This window comes from Colletotrichum destructivum, chromosome 3 (genome assembly GCF_034447905.1).
Source record: "Colletotrichum destructivum chromosome 3, complete sequence".
Lineage (NCBI taxonomy): Eukaryota > Fungi > Ascomycota > Sordariomycetes > Glomerellales > Glomerellaceae > Colletotrichum > Colletotrichum destructivum.
The window spans coordinates 3,631,276-3,650,856 of NC_085898.1; the positions used below are offsets into that span (position 1 = coordinate 3,631,276).

The 19,581-nt window shown below is 56.1% G+C and overlaps 4 protein-coding genes across 4 annotated transcripts; 2 read left to right on the top strand and 2 right to left on the bottom strand.

The window, feature by feature from the left end:
* The first annotated feature begins 210 nt into the window (after nt 1-210).
* On the top strand, nt 211-3,785 carry CDEST_05191 (Putative small GTP-binding protein). The gene is made up of 2 exons (XM_062921350.1): nt 211-1,967; nt 2,072-3,785. Exons 1-2 carry the CDS (start codon nt 1,775-1,777, stop codon nt 2,842-2,844), a joined length of 966 nt encoding a protein of 321 aa, XP_062777401.1. The 5' UTR covers nt 211-1,774; the 3' UTR covers nt 2,845-3,785.
* Nucleotides 3,727-10,491, bottom strand: CDEST_05192 (Putative helicase, AAA+ ATPase domain, Sec63 domain, Helicase superfamily 1/2, ATP-binding protein). The gene is made up of 4 exons (XM_062921351.1): nt 9,434-10,491; nt 6,634-9,379; nt 6,388-6,576; nt 3,727-6,320 (listed from the first exon to the last, which is right to left on the bottom strand). Exons 1-4 carry the CDS (start codon nt 10,322-10,324, stop codon nt 4,207-4,209), a joined length of 5,940 nt encoding a protein of 1,979 aa, XP_062777402.1. The 5' UTR covers nt 10,325-10,491; the 3' UTR covers nt 3,727-4,206.
* Nucleotides 10,492-11,074: 583 nt separating this feature from the next.
* Nucleotides 11,075-12,879, top strand: CDEST_05193 (Putative Longin domain, v-SNARE, coiled-coil domain-containing protein). The gene is made up of 7 exons (XM_062921352.1): nt 11,075-11,362; nt 11,448-11,471; nt 11,591-11,669; nt 11,775-11,907; nt 12,002-12,058; nt 12,136-12,398; nt 12,457-12,879. The coding sequence occupies exons 2-7, from the start codon at nt 11,451-11,453 to the stop codon at nt 12,495-12,497; spliced, it is 594 nt and encodes a 197-aa protein (XP_062777403.1). The 5' UTR covers nt 11,075-11,362; nt 11,448-11,450; the 3' UTR covers nt 12,498-12,879.
* A 482-nt stretch (nt 12,880-13,361) lies between these two features.
* Nucleotides 13,362-17,847, bottom strand: CDEST_05194 (uncharacterized protein). Its single transcript, XM_062921353.1, has 2 exons — nt 16,769-17,847; nt 13,362-16,636 (listed from the first exon to the last, which is right to left on the bottom strand). The coding sequence occupies exon 2, from the start codon at nt 16,366-16,368 to the stop codon at nt 14,185-14,187; it is 2,184 nt and encodes a 727-aa protein (XP_062777404.1). The 5' UTR covers nt 16,369-16,636; nt 16,769-17,847; the 3' UTR covers nt 13,362-14,184.
* Nucleotides 17,848-19,581: the final 1,734 nt, after the last annotated feature.

The following is a 19,581-nucleotide window of genomic DNA, read 5'->3' on the forward strand; positions in this document are numbered from 1 at the left end:
TTGCCTTGATGGACAATGACGACATGATGCATCTGACATGATGCATCTGCGGGTCTGGATAGGGTGGAGAAAGGGGGCCTTACAGAACTGCCACGCGACCATATCTGAAATCCGCGCCACGAGACACCGAAAGGGGAGAGCCGAGGGAGAGGCCCCCCCAATAATGCCGTTGCGCCAGAGATACAGCGTTTGTTTCAGCGGGGAGGATGGTGCTATGCGACCGTCGAGCTTCTTGCTTTCTCTCTCACCTTCAATACTGTGTCGACTTCTTTCCTCCAAGGTAGTAGGTCGATGTCGTGCATCAACAAACATCCTTCCCAGATTTCGTCCCATCCTTTGAGCGGGCACCCCGCATTCTCTGGGGACCGTTGGGGACCGTCAGGTTGACCAAACACCACCGCCGTATGTGTAGTCCGTCTCCCTCTCCCTCAGATAACAGAACAGCCATGATCCTCGTAATACCTGCCCCCCCCCCCCCCACGTTGACCACTAAAGCCCATACCACCACTGACGGCACTCGAGTCTCGAAAATAAGACGAGGAATGGAGAGAATGGAAAGCAAGAGCACGCAACTCTGAACCCCCCCAACCCCCCTCCCCTGCGAGCGAGTGAAAGAGACAGGGAGATAAAGAAAGAGAGAGGCTGTTCACTGGCCCGCAAAATAAAGCCGATTCCATATCATTTCCCCCATCCGTGATTGACCCCTCCCCATGTTTACGTAGAGCGGCAAGCAACAAGACAGCCAAACGAGAAAAAAACAAAAACAACATCAAAACATCAACAAAAACACACAAAAACCGCCCACACCCTCGGCTCTTGCTACTCACTTGTTCTCTCGGTGCCGTCGGCCGTACTTTTTCTCTTCCCCTTCCAAAACAGCTTTCAATAGCTTCCACGGCCTATTCTTAGCATCTTTCGCTTCTCAGAGTCCGGTCTTCTCCATCCGCCCCAACGCTTCCTCCCGCTTACCAAAACAGCACCATCACTGTTACACCACCACCATAAACCAGCCACGCGCACCCCCCCTCCATCGGTCGATCACTGACCTCGTGGTTGCCTGCGTTTTCAAATTGACGCCGGCGTGACTACTTGCGCTTAGACCCACGCATATCCTAAATAGCCGTCGCGATTGGGAGAGGAAGAAGCAGTAGAAGGAGAGGAAGAAAAGCAAGAAAAAAACTCAAGAAAGATCCGCCCGCACAAAGAAAAAGGCTGTTTATTGTCTGTTGTCCATGTACAGGGGTACTTCGCCGACGTACCCTACGTACCTTTTGGGTCCCCGACCACCAAGCCCGTCATCTTACCTCGACCCCGGAACCACATTATCGCAAAGACATACACGTCCCTCTCTCTCTCTCTCTCTCTCTGTGTGTGTGTCTTCCCCCACCGTCGAGGATTAGCACGAAAGCCACTCCCGCTCCGAGTGTGCTCCTCCCTCTCCCCCATTTTCTCCAACAAAATCCCATTCTCACCAACATTCCTTTTCCCCTTATCTCCCTCACCGAATTCCAAAAGAGAAAAAAAATAGAGCCCACCCCCCCTGCAGGTTACCACCGCCCACCTCAGCCGCATCACCACCGGAACCCTCGAAACGACCGAAACCTGTCCGACCGAACCCCCCCCTCCCGATTGACCGACCACCCCGGAGAGGAAGCGCAGCTCGCGCTCTCTTCTCTCTTCTCCCATCAATCCCCCCCTGAGAAAGAGAAAGAGAGAGAGCAGGGAAAAGAGGAAAAGAGGAAGAAGGAGGGAGACGCCAAGGCACAGACGAAGAATGTCGTCTCTCGAGGCCAAGATCGTTGTCCTCGGCTCCCAGAATGTCGGCAAGACGAGCCTGGTCATGCGTTACTGCAAAGGCTCCTTCAACCCGGCCCAGACCACGTCAACCGTCGGCGCGAGCTTCATGACCAAGCGCGTCGTCGATACAGACACGGACACCGTCGTGCGCCTGCAAATCTGGGATACCGGTATGTTGCCTCCCTAGCACCTTCTCTCGTTCTCGCAATCGCAAAAAAGTAACAACAAAAGAAAAACCGTTGACTAACATCCGCTGTCCCCTTGCCTTCTTCAGCCGGTCAAGAACGTTTCCGCTCCATCTCCCGCCTCTACTACCGCGGCGCCAACGCCTGCATCCTCTGTTACTCCATCACCGACGCCCAGTCCTTCACTGAGATGGGCGTCTGGCTTACCGAGCTCCGCCGCAACCTCCCCGGCGACGTCGTCCTGCACGTCGTCGGCACCAAAGCAGACATCGTCGCCCGCGATCCATCGCGCCGCGAGGTCCCTTTCGAGCGCTGTATAGCCTACGTCGCCGAGAACCTCGCCCCCGGCCTGGCCTCAACCCCGCCGCCCACCGCCACCCCCAGCGGTATGCCATCTATCCTCTCCTCCTCCGACCCGCGCCAGTCGTCATCCCAGGTTCACCAGAGCACGAGCACCTTCGGTGGCGGCGGCGGCGAGCCGCGGAGCCCGAGCTCCAAGAGGTCGTCCGGCTTCTGGGGCCAAGAGGTCGGATGGGACGCGTGCCACGAGATCAGCGCCGAGAGCGGCGAGGGCGTTGAGGAGGTTTTCCGCGTCGTGACGAGGAAGCTGGTCGAGCAGAACCGCAAGATGCAGCAGGCCCTGCTCTTGGCTACGGCCACGCCAGGCACCCCGGGCTACGAGACCGGTATGGACGGCGGCTATTTTGACGGCATGAACCCGCGCGGCAGCTTCCGCGTCGGTCGCGACAGGCGGAGCTGGCTATTCTCACCAAACTTCTCGCCTGCTGTCACGGTCGAGCAGGGCGGCACGGAGCAGGATGCCGACGAGGCCGCCGCCAAGGCGAGGAGGAAGTGCTGTTAAGAGCTTGATAGCACCACGAGACAGCCTTGTCCTTCCCAGTCCCAACGCAGGTGACTCGGGAACAGGGAATTACGTTTCCCCATCTTCAGCATAAAACATCAGGAAGAGAAACAGAAAGAGAGAGAAAAGGAGGCGGGGGAGAAAGAAGAAGAAAGAGGAGGAAAAGAGGTCGTGGATTATTGGCAGGAAGGAAACTTCACCAACATCTTCTTTTGCATCCGACATGGCATATGAGCAGACGGAACTGATGGATGCGAGATTTTTTCTCGCCTTCTTTTTCTTCGAACAATTTCTTCGAAACGACCGATGGGATACCCCGACGAACAACGATCAAGCACATGTTTTCACTTTTGCGCCCTCTTCCCTCTTTACAGCTGGACACGCAGTTGGAAAGAGAGGGAAAAAAGGGAGGAGGGGCCACACGACTACGACAACAGCAGATCCGGACTGGCACCGAGACACCTAATCAACCAACACCTATCGACGAACACGGAACACGAGCATGAAACACGAACGGGGTTTTTGTTTTTTTGTTTTTTTGTTTTTGGTTGGAAAGAAGGAAAGCAGGCGGGAGAGGGGAGCCAAGTAAGCATTGGTGCGAGGCGTTTTTCGGGAGAAATTTCAGTTACAGACAGGGCATGCTCCTTCCCCCGCTCACCTGGGGTTCACGGCACATGGAGAGGATTTATGTTTTGCTTTTGGCGGGTTTGGCCTGGGGTTGTTCTTTCACACACAGGCACACACACACACAGACACACACACACACACACACACACACATACACACACACACACACACACACACACACACAGACACACACACACACACACACACACACACACACACACACACACACACACACACACACACACACACACACACACACACACACACACACACACACAATATATATATATATATACATTCATGTTCGCACGCATGTACGGATGTTGAGAAGGGGGAAGAGAGGGTGGGGGGAGGACGAGATTCTGTTATAAACGCGTTCGCCAGTATTTGAAGCTCACTTTTTTACACAAAAAGGTGAGGAAGGGAGAGGAGGGGACATGGTCCCTCGCAAGAGGCCGTTATTCCTTGTTTCTGGTGCGCCTTGCTGAGGCTTTTCTTGGTTTACAGGCGTGGAGGGTTTCTTCTCTCTCTCTCCTTCGTTTGATTCTTGTGACCACATCTTTCCAACTCGAGGCATTTCTTTAGGCGGCGGCGGCAGCAGCATTGTTTTTCCTCAATCGGCATCAACGCCATAATCATTCAGCATCCATCTCCATCGTAGCCTGCATCTAATACCAGAGTCGTTTACGCTTCTGCTTGCCGCATCTCCCATGACTTGTGCTTCGCATTCGCACTTCACGCCTGAGAAGCCCCGCCGCCGCTGCCGCCGGCTTCTTGCTGCCGCGTCTGCACCTTCTTGGACTTGTCCACGTCGTTGTCCACGACGGGTGCCGCGGGAATGTCGACGCCAACACGGTACTCGAGCCCGATGTACGCGTCGCTGATGACCATGACCTCGAGCTTCCTGCCTTGCGCGGCCTCGGGCACCTTGATGTTGGCGCGAGTCGACGGCTTGGAGCCGACGGCGATGCTCCTCCCTGGGCCCTGGGACCAGCCGGCGCGTTTGACAGCGATAACCTCGTCGTGGGCCGGGTCGGCGAGGACGACGAACCAGCCCTCGTTCTGGGGCTTCGGGAAGCGAGGCGCGTAGACGTGCGCGTCGCGCTCCGTCAACGGGTTCAGGCGGCGGAGGTCGACGGACACGGACAGCGCCGTGGCCTCGGGGACGGAGACGGCGAGGTTGGGGAGCTGGGCGACGGCCTTTGCGAAGCGGGGCTGCTGGTGGGCGGGGACGGAGAGCTGCCTCGCGAGGTTGGAGACCTTACCCGGGGAGGCGAGGGCGGCGACCTTGGCGAGGGTGAGGTTGGACTTGTCCGACTTGAGGGTGTCGACGCCGACACCTGGGAGGATGGAGGCCGGGTGGTCGGTGGGCCAGCGGGCCGACTTGATACACTGCAAGAGCTTGATGAACTCAAGACAGGTAGTCAGGTGGCCAAGCTCGGTGGTGACGTCGATGGAGGCCTGGATGATACGGATGGCCTGATCAAGGACGCTGGTCTGGTCGCCGACGTAGTCGGTGATGGGAAGCGTGATGCGCGACATGTGCGCCTGCAGCAGGAGGAAAGCCTTGACGTGGGGGTCCCACATGGGCAGGCCGAAGGAGCTGCCTGGGAAGAGTAGGTTGCGTGAGAGCTCCTCGTTAATGAGGTCCTCATTGTGGCGGACGGGGAGCTCGTCGTACTCGGTGGCGCGGGACATCCACGAGAGCACGTCGAGGAACGAGGCCTGCGCCTTGATGTGCTTGACGAGGTGGCGGATTGTGATGTGGGAGAGGTAGTAGTAACTCATGATCTTGCCCATCGGGGTGGGGTCGACGTCACCGTTGGGGAAGACCTCGACGCAGCTGGACTGCGCGAGTTCGTCGAGCGACTTGTCGATCATGTCGATCATGTAGTCGTTGGCGAGCGTCTGGGCGGCAATGCTGTTGTGCTCCTCGGCCGAGACCTCAAGGCCGTAGTAGGACGGGTTCTTGTGCAGGCGGCGGAAGAAGAAGGTCCACGTCAGGTAGTCGAGAGCGTCCTGCTTCGTCACGATGGTCTCGGCCGAGACCTCGGCGCACAAATGGTTGTCCAGCACCGTGTGTAGGGACGACTCGACAGGGAAGCCCGTGTGGAGGAAGTGCTTGTAAAAGTCCTTCTTGGCGTCCTTAGTGAAGATGCGCGCCACGCCCGAGTTGTCGAACTGCGGACGCCCGGCTCGTCCCAGCATCTGGAGGACGTCGGTTAGGTCCATGTCCTTGTAGCCTTCGATCTTGGCATCGTAGAACTGCGTGCCCTTGACGACGACGAGGTGGGCGGGCAAGTTGACGCCCCAAGCGAGAGTACTGGTGGCCACCAGAATCTGGATCTTGTTGTTCAGGAAGAGCTCCTCGGCCAGCTGGCGGTCGGATTCGACGAGACCGGCGTGGTGGAGCCCGATGCCGAAACTGATGGCTTCCTTGAGAGCGTCGTCCTTGACTCTCGCAAGGTTGAGCTGCAAGTCGTCTTCGTCCATGTGGAGAAAGCGGCGGGGGTTGTCCTCCATACCGCAGTAGTTGATCAGGTCTTTGGCAGTCAGACGTGTCTGTCTTCGAGAGGGGACGAAGACGATGACGGGCTTGTCGGGGCTGTGTGTCTTGACCGCCAGGAAGGTCGGGCGGTTCATGGATTGCATCAACGGGCAGAAGCCTCGAGTCTCCGGAAAACCATCGATATAAAGCTCCAAAGGGACGGGGCGGACTGAGTGCCTGAAGTTGAACAGACCCTCCTTGACGCCGAGCCAGTTGCCGAGATCCGTGGCATTGGCGCAAGCCGTCGACATGCCGAGCAGGCGCACAGAGTTCTTGATGGACGCTGCGATGTAATTCATGCCTGAAGTATCGTCAGAGGAGTTCTTGATAGACGACTAGGGGGGGAGGGGTTGGCGGTTGGCACTTACGAGAGACGATGATTTCCAGGATGGGACCACGATCGCCGGCCAGCAGATGAATCTCGTCAATGATGACGAGACTCACTTGGCGAACATAGCCTCTCGTCTGCCAGCTGCGGGAGATACCGTCCCACTTCTCAGGCGTGGTGATGATGACGTCGGCATCCTTAATCGTGCGAGTGTCGGGAGTATTGTCACCTAGGAAGTATGTGTTGTCAGCGGCGAACCCAGGTCACAGCACCATGCAAATCTCACCTGTAAGTTCAACCAGCTTCAATCCCAGAGGCCGGGCAAGCCTGGCTCCCCAGTCCTTCACACGCTCGCGCACGAGGGCCTTCATGGGCGCGATGTAAACGACCTTGGACCCTGGCCTCTCCCTGAAAGCCCACCACATAGCCAGCTCTGCCGCGACGGTCTTGCCACTGCCCGTGGGAGAGCCAAGGAGAACGTTGGCAGGCGTGTGGTACAGGGTGTGGAAGATTTGCGTCTGCATGGGGTTGAAGAATTGGAACCGCTGGGCGTAGATCTCCTCGAGAGCCGGGTTCTTCAGCGCGCTAACGGGCAGCGGTTGCAGGTTCAGGAGGTCGGTGTACACGCTCTCCGTATCAGGGCGGATGAGATGCTGGAAGGAGACGGGTGCCACCGTCTCAGCACCGAGCCATCGGTCAGAAACCGCTCGCACATAGATCTGAGTCGGCAAGGGGTCCGAAAGCGGGATGGTGAAGTTGAGTTCGTGATCGTCGTAGAGTTTCCGCCTGTTGAGGATAAAGAACTCGTGGTGGTAGATCTCTGACGTCTCGGAGTTCTCGACCCATATGTAGTAGGATTCGGACGTTCCGTTGGTGTGATCATTCCACCTAAAGTCAGGCTCGATGAACAGCTTGATACGAAGGACGTCGCGGTTGAGAGGGGCGATTTCGGCCTCGACACTGACCGTCGGAAAGTTGTTGAGGATGTGGGCAATTTTCTTACCGGCGCTCTGGTTATGAATAAGAGCGCCGATTTCTGCTGGCTCCATGTCTCTCATGGCTTCGATGGACAGATTTTCCTTGGCGTCAAGCTGGTTGAAAACCGACTTGGGGAAATCGAATTGGTGCAGTGGGTGCTGGAAGGGCCAGATGCGCTTCTCAATAGACTTGGCGAGGGTGAGCAGAACCAAGCACTGGTGACCCCATCTCCTATTCAAGGCGATCATGAACAGAGCTCTGCAGATACGGCCGGCCTGCTGAGCGACATAGTTCAAATCGTTCCCAAGTGCAAAATCTTCCGGTTGAGCCCTCGAGATGTACGCTTGCAGCAGGATGTTCGTCTTCGCCTGGGGCGTGTCGACGCCGCCATCCACGTCACACGGCACGACATCGTGCCTCAGACGGGAGAGCTCCTTTTCTTCCGAGTCTCTCGACTGGATGTTGTCAAACTCTCCGCTCATGCTGATCATCTTAAGGATATCAGCTTCCGTGGCCATAGGTCGCATCATGGTGTTGAAGATCTGGATGCTAGTGTGCAAGATGTAGTACTGGCTGGCAATACGGCCAATGTCCTTGCTGCGAAGCTCCTCGGTGACCTCGTTGAAGATGATCATTTGACTTTGCTGAAGAGTGCGGGCTGCCTGGATGGCCAACTGACGCCGTCTCTGAACAAGCGTAGGGTCATCTCTGATCTCGGCCCACTCGATGCCGTAGCTCATGGGGCTTCTCTGCATACGTACGAAGAGATACGAGTAGCCAATCCATTGGACGGCCTCGGGAATCGACGTGACCGTTCCCAGAGCGATCTCAGCGTTCAGATTATCAACAAGCTTCGTGGAGAACTTGGATTCGATCGGCTGTTGCTCCGTGACAGTCGTCAGGTAGTGGTGAAGTCTGTCCTGCGTGGTGCAAATCATACCAATACCGGTGTCTTCGAACTGGGGACGACCAGCACGACCGAAGATCTGCAGCACATCGAGGATGCCGAGATCAACGAACTTACCTTCCTGTGCGCTGTACACCTGGGTTCCCTTGATAACTACAGCGGCTGCGGGCAAGTTCACACCCCAAGCAAGAGTTGCCGTACAGCAAAGAACTTTGATGACACCTTCTCCAAAGAGCCGCTCCATGAGGTTTCTGTCGGAGCGGGCCATACCAGCGTGATGAACCCCCAATCCTTTGGGTATCAGTTCTCGCAGATCACGCGCCCTGGACTGCTTCATGTCGCGGACGGCATTCTCGTAGTTGGGGTGGCCAGTGGGATCGAACAAGTCGACGCAGAAGTCTTCGATGGCTTTTTCGTGGAGCATCTTGGCGGTCAGAAGAGTGTCTCTTCTCGAGTGGACAAAGACCATGACCTGATGACCTCTCTGGAGCATGTCCCTGACTTTTTCGAAAGCCACTTGATCCAGGTTTTCCTTGGACTGCTTCGACCCGGCTTTGCCCTTGACGCCGATGAAGTGCTGCTCCAACGGGACGGGGCGGAACGAGGCGTCGAAGTAGAACATGCCGGCGTGTCGGTTGACTTTGAGGAAGTCGGCAACATCAACGTAGTTCGGAAGCGTAGCACTGAGGCCGACAATACGAATCAAGGATTGGGTACTCTCGACCTGACGTTCCGTTCTGGCGACGAGCGACTCCAGGACGGCGCCGCGCTCATCATGAAGCATGTGAACTTCGTCAATGATGAGAAGGCGGACCTTCTGCACCAACTCGGTGTCGCCCGTCCCCTTCCTCGTCACAACATCCCATTTTTCAGGGGTGGTGACGATGATCTGGGTCTGGACGATCTCGGCCTTGGTGAGGTGCATATCTCCCGTGAACTCTCGGCACTTGATGCCGAGCCATGCCAGTCGCTTGCCGAGCTTCTCGGTGATTTCAGCGGCCAGAGCCTTCATCGGAGCGACATAGACGATTTTGAAATCCTGCGCTTCGACGGCGAAATCGGTAACAGTTGGGTCTTCGATGGGGTTGGGCGTGCAGTAGTGACCAATAGTTTGCAGGACGGTAAGCATGGCAGCATCCGTTTTACCCTACAGCGGCGCATCAGTGTCTTGTGGCAAGCATCGCGGCGGGCAGCGACTTACAGCACCGGTAGGAGCACAGATGAGCATGTTCTCGTTTGTCCTGTAGGCCACCGGGTGCACCAGACTTTGCATGCGGTTGAGAGTCCGATACCCCTTGAAAGTGCCGCGACAGAGGCCGTCCATGTCTGAAATCTTGACCAGCTTTTGGCCGGGGCCCAAGACGCCCTTCTTCCCTGCAGGAATGGCATATTCTTCGTACTTGTCGAAGAGAAGTCTCTCACTGCCGTTCGGAAGGGCATACTTCTTTCCGGAATGGCTAAGAGAATTCCCTGCGTTGTATGCTTTGTACACATGGGGATATTGGACCTCTCTCGTCATGGCGGGTGCAAGAGAAGCGTTCTTGTGCTGATGGTCCTGTTGTCGCAATGCCTCTTCACGCTGTGCCTTGGTGAGAAGTCTCCCCTTGGACTCCTGAGGCACCTCGGACGTGGCAGCCGTCACAACGTCGTTGCGGTGGCCGAGCAGCTCGATGATGAAGTCAAAGTCGTCGAAACCGATAAGATCGGCGAGCTGGGACTGGAGCTCCTCATCGCCCTGGCCGGACGTCAAGACGCTCAAGATCTGGTTCTGGAATACGTCGTCGGCCAGGCCGCTTTTCGCAGCTATGGCCGAGCACTTGCCAGCGAACCATGCAGCGCCGTAGGGTGCGTCTCCGCTGGTAACACCATGACCGTCGAGCTGGTCACTGCTGTAGTCGTCGTCTTCGTCGTCCGAAATGAAGTCCCAGACGTCCTGCGCGCCGCTTCCGGACGAGTATCCTTCGTATTCATCGTCAAAGTCAACATCAGAGGGTGGCTCTGAGGGGAGCTTCAAGCCGGCCAGGGCGGACTTCATGGCTTCGAACTGAGCTCGCCACTGGGCTTCTGCATCGTCAAGATTGGCAGACGCCATTGTGTGATTGTCGATGAGAATCGGAAAGCTTCGGATGTTTTTTTAATCTTTTCCAAATTGGGAACGAGTTTAGTACGGTCGGCATGCAGTTGAATGAAGCTTCCTCTCATCGGCGCTCGTAAAAACCCGTCAGAGACGTTGAAATATCAAGCTCACTAGCGCTGCAGTTGAGGTCTTGGAGGAGGAGTCATTCGCCGAGTCGCCACGGGTTGGTTGGTGGGGCCCATCTTCCTAGGTACCACTTACATACACACCTACTACCTAGGTAAGTACGGATACAGTGTGTAGTGTTCCTGCAGCTGCCATGTTCAGCGGTCAGCGCTGGCGTTGTGGAATGTTAGCATCCAATGACGTACGGGGGGTTCGCCCTGGCGGCATTGTCGCTCGTCAACCGGGCACTCTTTGAACAGGTACGGTGCTGCACTAGGTACTAACCGCCACAGCCACAGCTGAGGACGGAGAAGGGGCTCGACCGAGGCTCCTCCGAAACCGCTGCAATGCTGCCTATTGGCAGACCCGGATCACCCATAACATGTATACATGATTTGCCTTTTTTCTAAGGTGATGCGGTGCCCGGGAGGCGCAGAGGCACTTTTATGCCTTGAGGAGTACCTAGACAGCCGGATTAGGCACCTTAGGGATCATTCTGCAGCCTGGAGGGGCATTGCACTAAGCGAAGTGTCTTGAGTACCTACCTACCTTACCTACCTAGGTCGTGGGTGGGTGGTGGGTGCATGTGATGTGTCGCCGCCCCCCGGGCCAACTTGCACAACGGGTACCCGTAAACCTTGACGTCGCTGAGACGAAGCGTTCCCCATCCATCGTCCTGCTCCAACTTGAACATCCCCTTTCTCCATCACTCATCCCACTTCCTGCGAATACCACACGACCTATCCACCGTCTACCACGACAAAGCGAGATCCCTTGCGAGCCCCAACATCTCGACATCCTCCGGACCGCAACGACAACCCAGGACCAAATCGATCAAATCGACCAAATACGCCACTCCTACCCCTCCCACCCCCCTGAAAATCCGCCGTAAGTCGCAGTCGGATCTTCCCCCACCCAGACCGCTTCGATAGCGGCCAACGACCACGACGACTGACACTCATACCTCGTCAAGACAATGAAGTTGCACTACATTGGAGTATGTCCCTTGAACCCCCTCGTTTGTCATTATCTTTCCGGCAGAACCGTTGCGAACGAGACCGCTTACCGAGGCGGCGCTTTCGTCTGGATCTTGCTAACGGTTTGCGCGCCGCGTAGATCCTTCGCAATGACAGCAAGCCCGCTGTCGAGCTGTGCAGCGAGATGGAGCTGTCGGCATACTCGAGATTCACGAGGGGTTAGTGCACAGCAATGCGCGAGGGAGGCGTCTTTGCCACGAGCGGAGCGCCCGCCCCCGAGCTCACAACCGCCGCACGATCGAATTGGACTGACGGTGCTCTAGGGAGCTACGCCGAGTTCATGACTCTCTTCTCTAAGAAGGTCGCAGAGTCGACACGCCCTGGTCAACGGCAGGATATCGAGGAGGGCGACAACACATTCCACTGCGTGGGACGGAGTGAAGGCATCTGTGGCGTGTAAGTCGACGGCGCTCTCCTCTCCGAATATGGCCCCAAGGGGCGTATCTGCGGAACGGCGGAAGAGAGGACAGTGTTGACATTTGCTGCGCAGTATCATCTCGGACCACCAGTACCCGAGCCTAGTCGCTCATCAGCTGCTCTCCAAGATGTACGTCCAACCGCTGGCCAGCCGCCAAGCATTCTTTCCAACCGGAGTAGGGCCATGTACTGACCCATCTCCTCCAGCGTTGACGAATTCCTCACCAAGCACCCCCGCTCCACGTGGGCGACGGGCGAGCCCAAGCTCGTCCTCCCCGAGCTGAAGGAGTACCTCACCAAATACCAAGACCCTCAGCAGGCCGACTCCATCCTCAAGATCCAGAAGGAACTTGACGAGACCAAGATCGTGTTGCACAAGACCATTCAAAGCGTCCTGGAGCGTGGCGAGAAGATTGATGACCTGGTGGCCAAAAGTGACGGCCTGAGCTCCCAGAGCAAGATGTTCTATCGTATGGCACATCTCAGACACACTGTTTCGCATGGCCAAGAAGCTGACTCCCCTCGCAGAACAGGCAAAGAAGCAAAACTCGTGCTGCAGCGTCATGTAAACCCAGCCAGCCCTCTGAAACACTTCTACATGTCCTTATTTTGGTCATTTCATGTCTGGCGTTGGACCCCGTTTGGACTCGTTTCGGCATAAACGCTCGTTCTGGTCACGCTCGCTAGGGTTCTTCGCAAGCAAGAACGGCATCGTATCTCTCTTGTTTTCTTCTTGTTTTTCTTTGTGCAATGAGTACCCTTCCGTGGATGAGGAAGGGCGTGTTCATATCTTCCACCCCAAACGCGCAGCAGTGGTTTCTGGTAGTGGGAAAGGGACGATGATTCGGGATTTAATACAACTCCTGCATTGCAGAAATCACAACGGTCGTCCCCATTTGAGACATAGGCTTTCCCTAGCATGAGAAAATAAACGGCAGTTGTTGACTTGCACCTCCAGAACCAGCTATGATGAAGACTACTGTCTCTGTCTGTAATGCTCCATCGCGAACCACCCAGCTCGCCAACCACTGCGAGGATGTCGGTTGGTACTGCTGGAAGATGCGATCAGTGTGACAGAGACGAGTATGGTTGGCTGTCTCGGCGTTGCAGGGCCTCTCTTCATAAGAACCGCCCTGGGCACGACAGCATCGGCCTTGTCTGCGGTAGACCAGATATGGATACTTAGGGGCAGGACAGGTAGACACGTCCCGCTCGAGTTTGTAAAGCCAAGCGTGGGCCTACGAGGCATGCTTGCTCGTCGTCCCGGCCTAACTTCTTCAGAACAGCCGTCGCTGAGTGAGCGACGATGTTCCATCTGACGCGTTCACCAACTTTGTACACACAAACCCATTCCACGCGCCCCCCCCCCCCCCCCCCCCCGGGCGGCCACATCATGTGGAGAAAGCAGAGTGATGTTTACGTGATTTATGTGACTTAAGCTTTAGGATTATCCAAAGAAAGGAATCCTCCCTTATAGAAAATAAAATAAAATAAACAGAAGAAGCAAATGGCACTTTCACGTTTGCACACCCTCCCTCGGAGTAGACTGGCATTGGTGAACTGACCAAAAGAAAACGCAAAACATGAATGGCTGTTCGACGCTCCCGTTTCCCCTTCCAACAGTGGTATCGATACGGGGAATCTCCCCGACCCTTTTCCTTTTAGGAGGGTTTGTGGTGTAGGCAGTACTAAAAGACAACGAGAACTGAGACGGATCGAGACGGTCCCTCTCCAGAGAACCCCCCAGAGTAACAGGATTTGCTGTTTCGCTTGCATAGTAGAGAGAGAGAGAATCTTTTCCGATTTTTGTCTGACAGCCAACCAGTCAACGACACAACCGCTCGCACATACGCTCTCTCTCTCTCTCTCTCTCTCTCTCTCTCTCTCTCTCTTACACACATGACGCTCTCTTCCAACGTGTGGATTCGAACACGGGTTCATACACACGACATTCCTCCCTCCGAAACCGTATCGTCTCCTACTCCAATCATAGTCGTTAAATAGTGGTCCTCCAGAATGGTAGAGTAAATATCAAAAATAAGTCGGAGTAATGGAATAAGGCGGATGGTTTTTGAGAATTTAGTCAAGTGACAAAGATGGACATGTTGAAAAATTGATGATGAAGCCGGGCCGCCACCTAACGGGAGTGGACGAAGACAAATAGGGAGAGAAAGACTGTCCAACAAGGGTGACGTAGGGACGAGGTAGCAAGTGTCGTGAACGTCGCAAGATAAGGGGAGAAAGCCGGTGGTGCAGTTACGCGTACTCGCCCTCGAGAATGATGCGCTCGCTCTTGCGGTTCTGCGCAATCTGCTGCTCGAATGTCTCGCCGGGACTGATGAGCGTCGGCGTGGCGCTCTTGGTCGATGACAGCCGTTCGTTTTTGCCGACGGTGATGGTCGCGACGGGGCTCCTGGCGCCGGGACTGCCTCCGCCGCCACCACCGACTCGGATGGCGTTGGTTTTCAGGGGACGGAGCATCCGGCGCTGCTGCCGCGAGATGCTGATCTGCCTCGCGATGGAGATCTCGACGGCGGCGCGGAGGGCGTCGTCGGGTTCTGATCCATCGAAAGACGGCTTTGTCACGTGTGTCTGGACCGATGACGCCGACGCGGGCGAGTGGTCCTTTGCGCTGGGCGCGGTGCTCGATGGGGCGGTCGAGTCGGCCGGCGTCATCATCTGCCACGCGGGCTCGTAGATGGTCGGCTTCAGCTGCTCTGTCAAATGGATCTCCTCGGATTCGTCGTCGCCTGCAGGCGACTCGAGCACGAGGCCCGACTGCTCGGGGCCGAAGACGAAGTCGGGCGCGGGGGGCTCCTGCGGTCGATGGGGTCTGAGATGGCCTACAATCTCAGGCGATGGTGTCTTCCTCCGTGTGGCCTCTCCGTGCGTTTCTGCGTGTTCGAAGCTTGCCTTTTGCGGGGACGCGAGGAAGGCGGGCGAGGTGTTCGAGCGGTATCGGGGCGACTGAGGAGGATTGTTCGCCGACTCCGAAGGAGTTGCTGGGAATAATGACAGCGAAAACGCCGGCGACTTGAGCGGCTGTGGTGATGTTGCTCTGCGGCTCCTGGTGCGCTCCCTTTCCTCATCTTCCTTCGTGGCCTTGGCGTTGATCGTCTTCAACCTGTCCAGCGTGGCCTGCCGCCTCGCCAAAAGAGATGATGACGGCTGCGATGGCTGCTGTCCGAACATGGAATCTTCCGACCCTTGCGGCTGCCCCAAGACGTTGCCGAACATGACACTGTAACGCTCCATTGTGATACTAGGGATCTCGACATCCAAAAACCCACCCGAAGGCTTTGGCGGCAACGCCGGCACCCCCATCGACACGTGCACCGGTGCTGAGATGTCGGATTTCTTGACACTCCGTGTTGATCGCGTGGATGCCATCCGGCTTAATAGTTTGGGAGCCTTGGAGTCTCTTGGACTTGGCGGCGCCACCGGGCCTGCTGTCTGTGAGCGCATCATTGCCGGCTTGCTGTCTGCCGGCTTCCTTTCTGTGTTCCGTCTTCCCAAGTCACCGGACTGTTTGTTCGTCTGCGAAATATCAAATTCTGTCCTGTTGGCTGCAGACTGTTGGAGGTTCATGGGCTGGGAGATGGCAACCGGGGACGACGCAAGTCTTTTGCTCTTGGAACGCCCAAACAATTTCCATCTACCCGATTTCTGCTTCGGTGGCGGCACAGGTTCCGGGGCTTCTTGCGGCGGTTCTGGCGAGGCCCTGACGACCATGCTGGTGCTCATGCTGGATGCCTGCGGTTGCCACTCGTTTCTTGGTGCGGGGATCGGTGTTGCGAGGAACTCGCGGGACGCAGTGAACTCGGGCGGGGGGTGCGTCGGGCTCCCTATTGCCATGCCTATTGCAATGGTTCCCATGTTGCTGTCCATGGAGTCTGGTGTCTGTGTCCTGACAGTGAATGTACGCGCTGATGAGAAGTCGTTTGAGAAGTCGCCGGGACTCTCTAACGGAGACGCTGGGTTGTCCCGTATGGGGATGTGGTACGACTTGTAACCTCCTCGAGCCGAAGAGTGAGGCCTGATATACATGTCATCCTTGGACATGCGTCTATCAAAGGTCCTGAAGCTGGTGGTGCTGTAGTTATGAGGCGAGAGACCTCCACTAGTGCTGGGCCGCTCAGCCATGGTCGAAGATGCCTTGGAACGAGGAGGTGTGGGTAGAGGGCGATGGCGGTATGTGTTGCGAGTTTCAACGGCAGCAACGGCGGCGGCGGCGGCGGCGGCGGTGGCAGCGTCCTCTGCGAAGGGCACGACCACGTTTTGAGAAACGCTCGAGTCTTCCTTGGTCTGTTGGAAACTTGACACAAGACCCGGCGACCCCAGGACGGGCGACTCTGGGCCGTGCGTCTGCGTACCACCGGGGGCCCCTCCACCACTCCTCATGCTCTTCATAGATCTGGAACGGTTGACCAATTTGAACATGCTCCTCTAATGGCAAAGAGGAGGTCTTTGAAATGCTAGCGCCTGGTCGATCCTTGCTGACGGGGCCGGGAAGCAGGAACTGGGCTGACGGCCCAGGACGCAGAGCGGGGTGATCGGTTTCGAAAAGAAAAGAATAAAGAAAGGAGATGGTTGCAGGACTAGTGAGATCGAAGGAAGAGAAGAAAGCCGTCGATCATACGGCTGTCCGGGCAAAAGTAAGAGAGAGAGAGAGAGAGAGAGAGAGAGAGAGGAAGAGAGAAGAGAGGGACTGTCAGTCAGTCAGTGGCTTGAACGAAAAGAGACCGAAGACGCGACGAAAACAAGAGAACCTCTAAACCCCATATGCAGAGAACAGGAGAGGACCCAGATATGGGGGGGGGAGGGGACTCTCTGACTTAACTCTACTTTGATATCATTCTTTCTGATTTTGCCTCCGCAGGGCCAACCCAGAGCCTAGAAGCCCTCGTTTTCCCACGCCCAGCACGCGACTCGCACTTTGTCGCCTGTTTGAGATTGATAGGACGGATATTTTGGGGGGGCTGATCCACGCAAGGATGACGAACCTCGACATCCTTTCCATGGGGTGGTCTGTGGATCAAGGGTCCCGGTCGTTTGTGAGCGATAAGTCGCGTATCTTTTGTGGTTGAGTGGAGGTCTTGCGGTTTCGTGTGTCAGACTAGCGAGAACTGTAGGGAAGGCCGGCGGCGAAGCATGATTAACGGAGTCGTCAGCTGCATGTCTTGTCCGAGAGACCCAGGAACTTTGGATGGTCCGAATTGGTTTTGACACTGCCGTACGGCGTGCGCTTCCGGCCTGGCTGCTGGAGAAGATGATCAGGGCAGAGACGAAGGGGCTAGAGACCAGGAACTGATGTAGTGCTTCATATGGAGCGAGTAGTCTCGAATGACTCCATCGTCAGGGCGGCTCCCGGCAATATCCAGTCTGGAGCTGCTCATCACAGAGCTCATCAGAAGCAATTTGACTTCAAATTGACGACGCCCACATGCCCTGATCATTGATGTGCCCGCCGCCCCGTCGTATCGTGCCGTACCTTGCCGCCGGAGAGAGAGCTAAAGAGCCTAGAAAGGGAGGGGAATTCGAGAAGGGTGGAAGATGAGGGAGGGTCGCACCCGTACTCGGTCTGCGGGACATCCTTGGATGGTTAGGTTACCCCGGCCTGGGGTGAACAAGCCTGGGGTCGGCCCTGTTGTACCGCACGTCTTCTACCTGTACATCGTATGCTCTCGCCGTGGGTGGGTTTACTTGGTGTACCTGTGAGCCGCCCAAGCCTCCTCGCCTTCGATGCAAATCGATCCGCAGCAACACCGGGGGAAGAGCGCCACAACTCTTGATACAACTTGGGCCGTTAGTCGGAGAGTGGTCCAATGGCTCCCCAATGACAAAAGTTGCATCCCGGGATCCCGAACCGATCTCGAAAGATGGGACTGACCCAGAACTGAAAGATGAGTTAGCTTAGAGCCGTCCGCTTTGTCCGCCCAGTGCTGGCCAGGTTTTTGCCCAACGGCCAACAACAAGCTGAAATTTGCTTCATTTGCAGTTCAATCTCCCAGCCGATGCAGCCAGCGAATGAGCGTGACACGGCGTTGCAGTCGCGGATCCTCCCCGCAGCGTAGCTAACAACGCCTTGCCTGCACGCATCCCTATCCCCCACTCTGACATCAAACGGGTCTCTTGTTTTAAATGAAAGGATCAGAGACGTTGTTGCTCATCCAGCATCCCACCAACCATGGGACATGGTCCGCAATCAGGGAAATAACCTTCTCGCCTAAGCTCTGCCAGCCGTGCGTGACGCCAACGCTGGCAACTGTACAGAGTGATTTTCTCGAATCTCTTGCGTGTGTGGACTTCCGTACCGATATTTCCTGGCACTTTGCAGGCTGCCCCCCCCCCCCCCCCCCCCCCCCTGCTTGTGGACCACGTCGTCTCGCGGGTAGTCTTGGTCTGGTGAGGTAAGGCGGGCATAATAACTCACTGAGTCCCCTCATACAACCATGCAATCCTGCTGCGAATAAGACGCGCACCGCTCGCAACCCGTGCATGTTGCCATGCGATTGAGCACGTTCTCGGTTGCGTGAGATTGACGGTTTGTAGAGCTAACTGCTGAATGAGCATCCCGCCCAAGGTGTCATCGCCTGAGATATCATCTCCGTAATGCTCCATAAGCGACCTGCTGCTCCGAGTTGACTTGTTGCCTAACCGTCCAAGAAAAAGTACGCACACACCGGCTGGCGCATCAATAACAAGGTGTCGTATTGAAACAGAGTTGCCGGGACACGAAGCGCCGTCGCGAGGCGTCGCCGAATATTGGGGCCTTTTTTTTTCCCTTCCGTTTTTTTTTTCTTCGGAACCAGACTCTCTGGTGTTTGGTTCTGTGCTGCTAAGCTCGGGCCCTTGACGCTGACAAGCAAGCAAATGGAGTTTCTCTCGATCAAAGGTAGCCCCATTCGGTTTCATGGTCTGGGCCGGATCGTCTGTGTATCGAGAAGTCGTCTGTGACAAGGCCGACCAGGTCGAGACTTGGACAGGAGCCGGTAGAGAACTGGCAAGGCTGCTCAGCGACCGGGTTTCCACTGTCTCGTCCAGGGTTAATAAGCCGACTGATCGTCTCAAGATTGCAAATCCACCGGCAAATCTCAAGTGGCCAGAGCGCAGGTGAGGTCTGCCGTTCCCATAATTTGCTGCCCAGTGATGATATCGTTTCTCGGGAAATGCCAAGATGCTGCCCCTGAACTCCCGTGGCCAGACAGGCCCATGTTCTGGAATGTAGCATCCCCTTACTTAGCGCCAGGAGGTAAGCAAAATGACCTCAGATAGTAGATTGGTTTGATGAACAGCAAGCCGCTGCCAGAGAGTTCGTCCGAAGTGACTACTCGAATTATTTTCGCTTCGGCCTTTGATCATTGATGGCTTCCAACCATTCTTCAAGACGCTCGCTTGCAGAAACAGTTCGCTGTTGGCTTGGTTTGCTTGCTTGGAGGTCGAATTAATATCCTTAATTCCAGACTTGGAGTGTGCTAGACATAAGGCGGCCAGGGCGAAGAGACCACCGGTGTCGCATGAGTCCTCTTCCCTCCCTTTTCATTCCTCCTCTTATACCTCCGAGCATCCCCGCGAAGTTACTCTGATGTACGTAATTCCCAGCGGATGGGCTGATAGTTCGATCATTTAAAGACGAAGACCTGGGGGATAAAC